We start from the raw sequence: 14,068 nt of genomic DNA, 5'->3' as shown, positions 1-14,068 counted from the left end.
GACGTCCCACCATACCTTTCCACTGACACTTTTATTCATTTGGCTGAACTGATCCTCACCCTCAACAATTTTTCTTCTAATCCTCCCACTTCCTCCAAATGAAAGGGCTAGCCGTGGCTCCCGCATGGGCCCCAGTTATGCCTGTCTCTTTGTCAGCTACAAAGAACAGTTTATCTTCCAGAGTTACATCGGCTCCACTACATTGATGACTGCATAGGCACCACCTCGTGCTCCCACAAGGAGGTTGAATAGTTCATCACCTTCACCAACACATTACACACCGACCTTAAATTCATCTGGACCATCTCTGACACCTCTCTCCCCTTCCTGGACCTCTCCATCTCCATCAACAGTGACTGACTCAATACTGACATTTTCTACTCACCCACTGACTCCCACAGCTACCTGGATTACACCTCCCTCCTCCTACCCTGCCTCCTGCAAAAATGCTATTCCTTATTCCCAATTCCTCCACCGCCGCCGCATCTGCTCCCAGGAGGACCAGTTTCACCACAGAACACACCAGATGGCCTCTTTTGTTAAAGTATGCAATTTCTCCTTCCACATGGTTGAAGACACTCTCCAATGCATCTCATCCACGTCCCGCACCTCCACCCTCGAACCCCACCACTCCAACCGCAACAAGGACAGAACCCTCCTGGTTCTCTGTATACGTTACATCATTCGCCAACCCCGTGGCCCAACATTTCAACTCCCCCTCCCACTCTGCCGCGGACGTACAGGTCCTGCATCTGTTCCATCGCCACTCCCTTACCACCCACTCCTGGAGGAAGAACATCTCATCTTCACCTCAGAACCCTTCAACCACATGGCATCAATGTGGGCTTTAACAGTTTCCTCATTTGTCCTCCCCCGACCTTACCTCAGTTCCAAACTTCCAGCTCAGCACCATTCTCATGACCTGTGCCACCTGTCAAGCTTCCTTCCCACCTCTCTGCTCCACCCTCCTCTCCAACCTATCACCTTTACCCCCCGAGCTCCATCCACCTATTGCACTCTCAGCTACCTTCTCCCCAGCCCCACCCCCCTCCCATTTATCTCTCCACCCCCGAGACTCCCAGCCTCATTCTTGATGAAGGGCTTTGGCCTGAAACGTCGATTTTCCTGCTCCTCGGATGCTGCCTGACCTGCTGTGCTTTTCCAGCACTACTCTAATCTAATCTCTAATTTCCAGCATCTGCAGTACCCACCTCCACCTGAAATTTTACACAAACTAGTTAGTTGATTAAAGGAATGCGCTGGAAGAATACCAGCATTTTGCTGAATTAATAGTGTTCTCATTCCATGCACCAGTATTATATATAAAATGCAAAGTAAACTGCAGTGCATATGTATGTTGTAGAATATTTAATTTTTCTTTTACTTTTTTTCAGCTTAAAGGCTATTACTCATGAAGTTGCTACTGGATACAGGGAACAGTTTCACAGGTTTGTTGATAAATATTTTGAGGGTGTAGTAAACACATTGAAGAGGATAGTAGCAGACTTCAGGAAGACAAAGCTTGATGAAATGGGCAAGACCCATTACAGGTGAAATTTTGTACATAGAAAATTGATTTGATACATTTTAGAAGGAAAAAAGTTTAGGAGAAGCATTTTAAACAATTTAGTAGAATCTTAAAGATGTTTCAGAAACTGAGTCCTGGGGTTCACTTACGCAATCTTTGAAGGTGACAGCACTGTTAAAGAGATTAAAATACATGTATCTAGGCCCTAAAATGATAAGTATAAAACACAGAAGTAGGGAATTTATGTTCAACTTCTATTGAATGCTGACTCATCCCCAACTGAATTGTGCTTACTTCTGAGGATCATATTTTAGGAAAGATGCTAGGCTTTGGAAAGGGTGCAGAGCAAATAGACTGAGGGACTCCATTGCGATAGACTAGAGAAACTATGATTCAAGCATAGATATTTGAGGGATATTTATTGGTGATGCTCAAACTTATGAGTTTTAATATGATAACGTAAGTGGAACCTACTTGCACTGCCAGAAGAGTCAATAAACTGAGGATGTTGATTTAAGACAATTGACAAAAGACCGAAAGGGGAGGTGAGAAGTTCTTTGTGTATGAGTAATGATGGTCTGGAGCATGTTGCCTGAAACAACAGCTGAAGCAGATTTAATACTAACATTCAAAAAAGAATCTGAAAAAGCTTTTTTTCCCTTTTTGAAAGGTATGGGGAAAGAGTGGGGTTAATTGGCTAACTCTTTGAAAAGGTTTTTGTGACAGGCCAAATGCACTGTGTAATTCTATGATTCTATAAATACGATCTGCCTGAAAGGAAACCTCTGAAATCATAATTCATTCTCTTTGGAATACTTGTGGTACAGGGGAAGGCTGTTCCTGATGATCAAGGAGTCCAAAACGAGGTGGTTACAATTTAAGGATACAGTGTAGGTCATTTAGGATTAAGATGATAAATTTCTCCACCCAAAGAATGGTGAGCTAGTGAAATTCTCTGCCACAAAAATTGGTCGAGGCCAAAACATTAAATGTTTTCGAGAAGGAGTTAAATATAGTTCTTGGAGCAAAAAGGATCAAACTGTGTAGGGGGAAAATGGGAACAGGGTACTGTGCAAGATGATCAGCCTCACTCAAGGGGCCAAATGGCCTACTCCTGCACCTTTTCCATGTACATATTTATTTCAATATTAAAGTTCTGATATTGAGCACAATTTCAACTCCATCTAATCAATACTGTAATCAGACCAGAATAGACTGTAGCAAAAGGAACATCACATTTTAACAAAGTAAATTCTAGTTAAGGTATTATTGCAGTGCTTCATAATCATTTCATAACCTTCTGAAGCAACTTGAAATGGAGAAATCTGAAAGTGGAAAGTTACATATCAAACAGAAACCTACCTATTTGTCAAATGTAGTGTTTGTATTTTAATATATGTATTTCATTTGATATGGCCCATAAATAATTCCAAATAAACATACCATAATGATTTTGTAAAAGGGTTGTGAATGTTTTATCACTAATAGTAAACTACCAGCATACCTGTCTGTACTACTTACATGACAGTCCTGCCCTAATATACAATCACAAATAAATTATTTCTCTATAAGAGAAAACTGCCAAATTCCCAAAACAACTTCATCTAACTCCTATCTATCTTCTCTTTAAATATGAAGGGTTTTCCAGAATATGAATAGTAATAGCGAAGCGAGAGGAGGTGGGTGGGGCTGATGAAGCACCAAAAAGGGATCTGCTGACGGAGGCAAAGAACATGGCTGAGGTACTAAATTAATACTTTGTACCTGTCTTTACAAAGAAAGAAGATGCTGCCAAAATAGGAGATAAGCACGATGTTGGATGGGTTAAGAACTGGGAAACAAAGGTATTAGAAGGTAGGGTTGCACTTGGAGTTGATATAAAAACCAGGATAATGGGATGTTCGGTGCATCAGATAATGCTGAAGGAAGGTTGGAATTCATGGAGGTACTGGCCATAATTTCCCGTCCATTCTTGGTTAAGGGAGTAACAGTAGAGGACTTGTGAATTAAGAAATGTTACACCTTTATTTGAAGAATGGTGTGAAGATCTATCCAGCAACTCCAGGTTTGTCAGTTTAGTCTTGGTACTGGAAAAGTTTTGAAAGTAACATTCTTGGATAAAGTTATGAGATGCTTGAACAAGTCCAGCTTTTTTTTAACGAAAGCCAGCATGGTTTTTTAAAAGAGGCAATTTGTATTTAGCTAATGTTATTAAATTTTTGATGATGTAATAGAGATGTTTTTTGGGGGTAACATTCCAAAAGGTCTGGTCACCATATAGGAGATTGGCCACCAAAATTGAACCCCATGGAATAAAAAGGAAAGTGGCAGCATGAATGAAAAATTGTCTGAGTGACAGGAAATGGAAGGTAGTGGTATTAAGCTGGAGAGGGTCCATGAGGGATTTACCAGGGTGTTGCTGGGAATGGAGGGTTTGAGTTATTATAGGCTGGGACTTTTTTCACTGGAGTATGGAAGGTCGAGAGGTGACCAGATAGATGTTTATAAAATAAGGTGTCTTTTCCCCAAGAGTGAGGAATTTCAAGACTAGGGGGCATATTTTTAATCTGAGAAGAGAAAGATTTAAGACATGGGAAGCAGGTCTTTTTTTAAAGACAGTGGTTTGTGCATACTATGAACTTCCAAAGGAAGTAGTAGGTGTAGATACCAATACAGCGTTTAAAAAAACATGTAGGTAAGTGCAGGAGTAAGAAATGTTTGGAAGGTTATGGGCCAAGTGCAGGCAGGTGCTACTAGTTTAGTTTGGGATTATGGACAGCATGGACTGACTAGACCAAAGGGTCTGTTTCCATGCTGTTTAACTCTGGTAAAAGTTGTTTTTTATTGTGTGAGGGATCTCTAGAGGTCAGTAGTAGGACTGTCGTATCTCATTATTTAAATTCATTACCTAGGTTTGGTTATACAAGAAACAATTTCAAACCATGAAGTTAACACAACTTGGAGGAATTGTGAACTCTAGGAGGATAGTGATGGAATTCAAGAATACATTGACTGGTGGAATTTAATGCAGAAAAGTGGAACATTTTGGTAGGAATGATGAAAGGCAATATAAGGAACACAATTCTTTAGTGAATGCTAGAAAAGAGGCATCCGTACTGAAATTGTTGAATGGAGTAAGGAAGGTTGAGGAACAATTTAAAAAGTCACATAGGATCATGGCCATGATTTTCTGCCTTCTGGAGAGGTGAGAGAAGGGGAATTAGTGGGGCAAGTTAACTCTGCCTCAGCAATTAAATCCTAAGTGAGATGGTTGATAGATGACTTTCTCAATTCGCTAGCATTTAAGGACTTTTTACATAATCAATTATTAATCATTTAAGGGTTTAAAGTAACTGTCTTCCCAGTCACCTGTTTCTGCAGTTGTTGAGAAAGGTGGCTCATTTCCCAAATGGGAAACCATGATCCATGAGGAAAGTTGATAGTATTCAAAATCATGAGATATTTGGACATAAATGATGGAGACTAACTGTTCCTATTGGTGGAAAAGGAAATAACCAGTAGAAACCGATTTAGGGTAATTGACAATAGAACAAATAACGAGCTAAAACTTAAATACAATGAGTGTTTGAATTTAGAATACAGACTAAATGTGTGATGGAAATTGATACATTCAATGCTCCTGGATGGGAATTCGGTTGGTGTGTATCTGGAGTTATAATAGGAACTAGTTTAGCTTGGAATTCTGTTCAACTTGGACTGGTTGAATCAAAGGGGTCTGTTTCCATACTGCATGACTCTATGCTGATCCAAAGAATAGAGGGCATAGGTTTCTGATCATTACTTAAGAGGTTTTAAGAAGTTACATGTCTTAAAATTTATCCACTTCCTTATTGAATGCTATTAAATATCACTAAGAAATGATTTGATGAAAATATGTGAAGGATATGGTGAACATACAGCAGATTGAGGCAAATATATTTTTTTGAAAAAGAGCTGATGCGAATGCAGTGAATCAGATGTTGAAGTTTCTATCGTTCTGTCATTCCTTAAGGCTGGCTTGGCACAGTGGTAGTTTCCCTATCTCTGGGTCAGGAGAGCCAAGTTCAAGCCCCATTTGCTGCAGCGGAATATAATAACATCTCCGAACAGGATGATTTTTTTAAAAAACCCTATTGTTCCTTGAAAGAAAATCTTGTCTTTATAAAGCATGTTTCCAAGTGCCATGGCATCTCAACATGCTCCAAGGCCAACAACAATCCATTGTAATTCACAAAAACTCACATGTCACATTATATAGATGAGACTGCACAAATAACAATGAAATAAAGGACAGATGATTTGAGTTCAAGTGATATTGATTGATTGATTGCTGAGTGAGCTTTCCTGCTCCTGTTTGAAAAGTACCATGGGATTTTCAACATCAGCATGAGCACTTGGCTTAAATTCTCACTTATAGTGCAACAACTTATGACCATACAGCACTGACTGAGCATTGCACCTAAGGTGAAAACTTGTGTTCATCATCAACACAGCTTTAATCTGTGGAAATGAGCCGTATTTTATGGAGTATGCTAAAGATTCTTAAAATATGTTTACTTGAAGTGTTCTGTGTCAATTTGTTGACAGGAATTTCCAGTTTGGGCATATAGATGGAGCTGACTATATCAACAGTGTCATAATGGAGTACGTATTTACTCATTTTTAACTAATTAATCATTATGAAATTTTAAGATGTGCTAGGACCTTTCTTAATGTACTATTATCTGTTTTGAATGTTAATTCTAATGTCTTCAACAGTACATGTTTCTTTATGTTGAAATGATTGGTGATTGTCTTGTCGAAGACTTTGTTGAAATAACTTAGAATGGAGGTGGGGTCAATGCAAAATAGTAATTAATTTTAATCTTCTGTATTCTGTGACTTGTTTTGCCTTTTCACGTGCTTAATTTGTTGATTTTTGATAATACATTTATGAAGAATACAATACAACTGGACCATTCTTCATGCCGTGGTTTAGTTTCCATTGGAACCCACTATTGTTTTTATTTGCAAGTATTGAGGAAAAGAAAATTGCACAGAGAGAGAGAGAGAGAGAGAAAGAGATTCTCTGAGTATACAGACAGTCATGGAGATTTAAATAGAAATAGGACAAGAAATCAAAAATAGAGTTCAAAAACAAAGTGGGAGATTATTGGAACAGTGAGTGACAGTAAAAGAGGAACAAAGGTACCAAATATTTCTCAATAGTGAGTTTAGGTATTGCAGATATTTATTTGGGGGAGAGGGGGGAGGGAGTCTGACACTGGAGTACTGAGAAGGTGTAATGTTAGCTTTATGAAGTCTGCCACATATTTTAACCTTAGAAAGACTTTATCTTCATTTCTGTGTGGGACATTGCACGTAGATTAGCAGAGAAAGAGACAGTAACACAGAAAAGCTTTTATGTACCTCTAGAATTTTGATGGCACTGGGATAAGGAACTATCTATTGCTAATTTTTCAGGGGCCATCTAATAAATGGGACCTTGCAGCAAATTTCAAGTGTCCCTCAGGTGAAAATGGTCCCACTGCCAGTAAAGCTTATATTTTATATTTTGTTAACCTTATGAAGACACTTTCTAGTTTGATGACTCTTGGCAGCCTTCTGGTGTGTCATTGAGGTGGTTTTAGATGGTGTATGCCAATAGATTACTTTACTTTATTGTGAATGGCATAATAGTCAAACCTTATCCTGCCTCTTGCACCCATTCACCTTTTCATCCTTGGGCAGCAATCAGAAGCAAATACTTGAATGAATTTTCTTCCCGTGACACTTCTGCAAACCCCCTGAAGTCTTCACACCAATGATGATACTCCCATTTCCCTTCAGATTCTTCAGACCTCTGGGGTTTAGTCCAACTGCTCTGAGTGATTTATCTACCTTCAGACTTTTCGGCTGAAAATAATTCAGTTTCTCTGCCATTTCTTTGTTATCCATTACTACTACTCTAACCTTTGGAAAATTCACTAAATTGAGAGGATATCACTAAAACTTGGTGTGGATGTTATTTGTGTAGATTTCAAAACTGCAGCAAACTTTGCTTTAACTTGCACTTTATGAATTGGCACTCTTGATAAACTGGCAAAAATTAGATATCTGAAATCCTGGAAATTTACTGTATTATTGCAATGTCTAAGTGGTCAGTTCAGAGTGTAAATGAGACGGTTCTCTGCTGCTAAGTTTTATTTAAGAAAAAGTTGTGTTATTATTTAAGTGATTTATGCAGTAAATAAAGTACAACAGTAAGTATGTAAATTAGCTTGCTGAGCTGGCAGATTTGTTTTCAGACGCTTCTTCACCATACTAGGTAACATCACTGACCAGTCTCTGGAGACTCTCACTGATGATACCTAGTATGGTGACAAAACGTCTGAAAACAAATCTGCCAGCTCAGTGAGCTAACTTACATATTTTATAATCAACCTGAGCTACAATCTTCTCTAAAATCACTAAAGTATAACAGTGTGTATACCCCCTGCATTACATTTGTTAATTAGTGTGTGTTTTTATGTTGATTATGTGGGCCTCTTGATCAACCAATTATTTGATGAACCAGTACACTCCTGGTCCCATAGGTGCCAGTTAATAAAAAGTTTGCTGCACTGCATTTTGCATAGGATCATATTTACAAAGAAACAAGCTGATTACTGGAGAACGTGAAGCTAAAATAAAAATAACTCTTTAAAGACCTCTTAGATTCATTCATGGGATAAGTATGTCATGGGCAAGGTCAGCATTTATTGCCCATTTGCGATTGTCCCTGAGAAGCTGATGGTGAATTACCTTCTTGAACCACTACAGTCCATGTAGTGTACGTATTTCCACAATGTTATTGGGAAGGGAGTTCCAAGATTTTGACCCAGTGGCAGTGACAGTGATGTAGTTCCCAGTCAAAATGATATGTGGCTTGGAGTGAGACTTGTAAGTGGTAATGCTTCCATAGTAGGTGGTTGAAGTTGTGGATTTGGACATCGCTAACCAAGCCTCCTTCAATAACAGCTATAGTGCAACCAAGTCAGTACAGTTGCAAGATCAAACCCAGCTCTCTAGCTGCTCATTTGGTAACTTGCTACATGCATTTACTGATCTCTTGGAAGAGCCCAATATTTCTTGGCAAGAGCACCTAAGACACTAGGAATCTTGCAGTGACACACTCCTCAAAATTTATCCAGCACCTACAAGACGTAAGTCAGGAGTGTGATGCCGTACTTCTCACTGCCTGGATTGATGCAGTGCAAATGAACCTGAAGTTCAACACCCTCCAAAAGAAAGCAGTCTATTTGTTTGGCACCCCATTCAACCTAAATATTCAATTCCTTCACCACAGACATGCAGCAGGTATGTACACCATCTGCAAGTGTATTTCTAGGTGCCAACACTAGATGGGACTGTAAGTACACTACAGGCTAATTTATGTGTATTCATTAACAGTTCAATTTAACAGTTATCAAAACCTTCAATGGAAATGTAAGCTGAAATGTTAAATTATTTTGTGTAAGTTGTTACTATTTATTTAAAATATTTCCTTCCATATTTTCTTTCAGCGAGGTCATCGTTCCTTCCATTGTTGTATTGAATACTTCAAACCAACAGTACTTTATACCAGAAACCGCAATTGAGAGCATCGAGGATTTGATTAAATTTATTAATGACATAATGGAAGGGTCAGCACAAGTAAGTTTTAAGAATAATGAATAGTTCTAATACGCGTATATTTAAACTGTATTTTTAACCTCTACAAATTTCTCCCAGTCTCTTTTTCCCCATATTCACCATTTCATCACTGCTGCAGTCATAAGCTACATTACACATAAGGTTAAGATTTGGTATAAAGCTGGTGTGGGCTTGCTTTTGGGAGTTTCCTGTACTGAATAGAAGAAAATCTTTTTGAGAGAGTTTAAATTTGAAGGATATGGGAAATATTTCAATTTCAGAAGTAGGTCTCCTTGATGGGTCTGGGTATGATGCTAAGAGGATGGTGTATTTGTCCTAATGGACGTTTTCAGATTACCAAATGCAGCCACTTGGATTGAATTACACTGTGAAATGTGGAAGGTTGTTGCAAACTTTCTCTGTAGCATTCAAGTCCAGTTCATTGTCTTAAATTTAGTCCATTTTTGTTTTATTTCTGGAATACTGTTTGCCTTGCGTTTGTTTTTTAATGTTTGACAGATATTCTTGCACTTGATTTTCAGGCCCAAGGTGGAGACAGTTTCTATTATCGTGTTAGAAGATTGTTATATGATGGAAAATCCACCATATTAGTGAGTATTTGCAAATTTCATTCCCCTTGCACTTTATTTCTGAAGTAGAACTTCTGGAGAAAAGATCATTTGTGAAAAGAAATGCAATGCTTGGTTATGGAACTTCATTGTTTTTGCATTTTTAGAATTTCTGTCTGAAAAATAAATAATTTCATACGTTTTGATGGTTTTGTGACCTTTACCAAAAAAAAGTCTGAAGTTAACTATTTTCAACACTTGTGTATCTTTTTAAGAAAAAGACAAAGCTTTACAAAAATGGTATTACAGCACGTTAGTAGTTAGGTAAGAGTGATGGAGTTATACAGCACATAAACAAACCCTTCAGTTCAACTCATCCACACCAACCAGATATCCTAAATTGTTCTAGTCCCGTTTACCAATTTTTGACCCATATCCCTGTAAACGCTTCCTGTTCATGTACCCATCCAGATGCCTTTCAAATGTTGTAATTGTAACCACCTCCACCAGCTTCTTTGGTAGCTCGTTCATTCATTCATCATCTGAGAGGTGGGTGGTACCTGGTAACTAGCAGGACGTTTCTTTGTTCATGTTTGACCTGATGCACTGAGGCCTCATGAATGTTTGTCATTTAAGAGATGGAAAAACATTACATAGAAGCAGAGAATTTTTTTTGGCCATACAGACAGTTTCCACTCCATTAAGGTTGTCTACCAGAATTTGTTTCACTGTCGTCGTGCTAATTATGGAGGATGCCACGGAGGCACTGCAGATGGAATAAAGAACAGAACAGCCTGCACTGAAATGTACTAAATTCATACCAAGAGATTTACCAGATTCATACCCGGAATGAACAGGATGCCTAGGAGGGTAGATTGGTTTTGTGTCTACTGGAGAGCTGTACAAGATATTGGTGAGGCCACATTTAGATGGCTGCAAACAGTTCTGGTCACCTACTGTAGAAAGGATATTATTAAACTGGAAAAGAGTGCAGAAAAGATTTACTAGGATGCTACTTGGGCTGAAAAGTTTGAGTTAGAAGATGAGGTTGGATGGGTTGGGACTTCTTTCTCTGGAGCATAGGAGACTAGGGGTGACTTTGTAAAGGTCTATAAAATAATGAAAGGCATAGATAAGTAGGTAGCCAAGAGCTTTTCCCTGGAGGGAATCTAAAACTAGAGCACGTTGGTTTAAGGTGAGAGGGGAGAGATACAAAAGGGTACAGAGGGGCAAATTTTTTCACATAGAGCGTCGTGAGTGTCTGGATCAGGTTTCCACCACTACCTCTGGGCAGCAAATACAATTTCATCATTTAAAAATAAATTTAGACGGGTATATGGATGGGATGGGTATGGAGGGATATTGACCAAATGCAGGCAAAATGGTACTAGTTTAATTGTGAACACTGAGCGGCATGGGCAAGTTGAGCCAAAGGGCCTGTTTCCATGCTGTAGACCTCTGACTCTATTACAAGAGGAGTAAGGATTGACTTGAATGAGGTTTACAAGATCCTGAATAGACAAGGTGAATGTGGAAAGGATATTTCCTCTTGTGGGTCATTCCAGAACTAAGACAATTGGTCTAAAGTTAGGGTTTCACTTTTAGTACAGAGAAGAGAATTGTTTCTGAAGACTATTCAATCTTGGAATTTATTACTGCAAAGTAGTGACGATGGAGTCGCTAAATATTTTTAAGGCTGATGTAGATAAATTCCCATTTGGAAAGAAAATCAAAGGTTTAGTCAGTGGTAGAAAGGATGTGAAATTCAAAACACAAGCAATTTAGCTATGTTCATATTGAATAGCAAAGCAGCCTTGAGAAGCCATATGCTCAACTTTGCCCTTTTTTCTTATGTTTGCAAAGGATCTATGATGACTTTTGCAATTTAAAGAAATTACCTCCAAAAAACACATCCTTCTGATGACACTTGGGAAGTGGGATTTATGAATGGTAATGTATAAATGTGACAAACCTTTGGGCATCTCTATTCAAAATAGTTGTTGATTGGGATGGCAATAGAAACTACTGTTGCTTAAACTAGTCAAGTGAACTTGTGCTGCAAGTACAAGATCTGATGCATCTACACAATAGATCAAGGACAAAAGTCATCACTTTTCATCTATAAGTTTCTCCCAGATATCACTTACAACAGCATACTTTGCATGTAAATTTGCAACTTGCCCACACACAAACAAATACAGATGTTTAAATTAGCATTCTAAACTGACAATATCCAATTTTGGGGAGGCAGCTGTCCTCCTTACAGATATCCTAATTTGGATGGTTAAGCAATTTAGGATGAAGTTTAAATTTCATTTTCTTTCTCCTCAGTTGTGCAAAATTGTTTCAAACGTCACTATTTGTTTTATTCAGGCCATGTTGTTCAATTTGTGAAGATATCATAACTGAAGATTACACCTGTATAGGAAATCACTGAAAGGAATCAAAATATAATCTTAAGTTAACTGGTGGGAAATAGCTAACCACTATACATTACAGGATTATTAAAATTTGCACCAAGCTGCACTTAAATGCTATTGGTAAAATGCTAGTCATTTGTCTGCACAGTTATTTTCGATGCTTTAGGTGGTGAATTAGTAATTGTTTAAAAATAATTTTCTATATTGGTTGTGCCAAACAATCTTATTAAAGTTGATCAGAAGTACATAGCATTGTTCTTAAATGTAAATACATACTGAACTATTGTTTTGCATGCCAAAACCTATTCCTTAAGGAAGGGATATCCTATTATCAATGACTGGTCCAAAAGAGGAGTCAGTCCTGGAAATAAGGCATGAGTAGAAGTCATCTTGCCATCAGCGATGGACATTGCCATGAGACACTTTGTAGACTTTGACCTTCCAGTTCAGCTTATTCAGCCATTAAAATGTGCCTGCTGAACCCAAAAGGCCTCCCCTAAAGTCTAAGCCTGAAAGGATTTTCTTAATCAGTATTTATCTTCATCCAACCAGCACATGTTGATTTGCCTTTGAATTGGAGACAAATAAGTAAAGGAAGCAAAGTCATGATTCCAACCTTTGCACAATAATATAAGGATTGTATTCTTAAAAGAATCACAGTTTTGCAGATTTGCAAAACATTTTCTTCAGTTTAAAATAAACCCATACCTCTATGAACTTTGGAGTATAAAATTCAAAAGCAAGTATGTTTTAAAGTATGCCAACCCTTCCCTACAAAAATAAGACACTTGGAAGACAACTGATTTACTGTCCATCTCTGGACCACAATTCGCACTAGTGGGCCTTGTTCTCCTCTGCCAAAATCACCTAGTTTTTCCTCCATTCTCAATAACATGCTTAAAGACCAACCCTCCCCTGTATCCTCCACAATTGTTCCCAAGAACATTTGTTAAAAAACTTCTGAATGGTATTGTCTGCAACATTGAAGTCCTTTGATCAGCTCTTGCCATCAGTCCAAACGCCTCCAGACCTCTTTCCCTAACCCTTGAAGCTACGATTTTCTGAACATCCTCTTTTCTACCTCATCTTGTCCAAGACACTTTTGACCTGTGCATATTGCCACTAAACTTCTGAACAGCCAAGTACCTTGTCCAATACCAGTGCTAACTGACATTCCTTCCTTTCAGGCATTGACCTTTCTTTTTTTAAAACGCCGTCTGAACTACTCCCTCAAGATATTGATACAATCCCTTTCAGCTGGTGAACCACTAACCCAACTTAAATGTGCTTTACCTCTCCAACTTCTACAGAATTTATGTCATCTGTCAAATGCACACTGATCTTCTCTGCAAACCTGCATGTGAAGTCCACTCCACCCCACCCCCCCGCCCCCAAACCAAAATCACAAATAACATTCTGTATGAAAATGATAGACACCCCTTCTTATTCTTCTTAATCAGTCTTTCCCCTGGAGGTGAGGGGTCTAGAACCAGGGACATTGTCTCAAAATATTGGCAGGCCATTTTGGACTAAGGTGAAAAGGAATTTTTTTCACTCAGGGTGGTGAATATTTCTAAATCTTTACCCCAGGTGACTATGGTGGCTCAGGCAGAGAGTATGTTCAAGACAGAGATTGATGGATTTCTAGATGTTAAAGATATCAAGGGATATGGGAACATTGCAGGAAAATAGTGCTGATGTAGAAGATCAGCCATGTTCTAGTTGAATATTGGAGCAGGCTGAAGAGACTGAATGACCAACACCCTCCTTCAGGTTCACACAATTACTCTTTGTGCTTCTCCATTTGGAGTCATGGCATTTCCAGAAATTCCTTCTCATACTCCTTTCCACTCGCACAGTTTTGCTTCCAGAGTTCTGCACAGGATGAGTCCCTGATC

The 14,068-nt window shown here is 38.5% G+C and overlaps 1 protein-coding gene across 2 annotated transcripts in view; it reads left to right on the top strand.

Moving 5' to 3' along the window:
* Positions 1 to 14,068, top strand: part of LOC132813898 (protein disulfide-isomerase TMX3-like) — a 143,231-nt gene that overhangs the window by 120,778 nt on the left and 8,385 nt on the right. For both annotated transcript variants that reach the window (XM_060823293.1, XM_060823287.1), the window contains 4 exons: positions 1,395 to 1,448; positions 6,116 to 6,172; positions 9,073 to 9,202; positions 9,724 to 9,792. In XM_060823293.1, the coding sequence (XP_060679276.1) occupies positions 1,395 to 1,448; positions 6,116 to 6,172; positions 9,073 to 9,202; positions 9,724 to 9,792 (310 nt within the window). The remainder of the gene's footprint in view (positions 1 to 1,394; positions 1,449 to 6,115; positions 6,173 to 9,072; positions 9,203 to 9,723; positions 9,793 to 14,068) is intronic.

The sequence above is a fragment of the Hemiscyllium ocellatum genome, chromosome 4, assembly GCF_020745735.1.
Source record: "Hemiscyllium ocellatum isolate sHemOce1 chromosome 4, sHemOce1.pat.X.cur, whole genome shotgun sequence".
Lineage (NCBI taxonomy): Eukaryota > Metazoa > Chordata > Chondrichthyes > Orectolobiformes > Hemiscylliidae > Hemiscyllium > Hemiscyllium ocellatum.
Note: the sequence above shows the minus strand (reverse complement) of the source record. Positions and strands in the feature narration are given on the sequence as shown.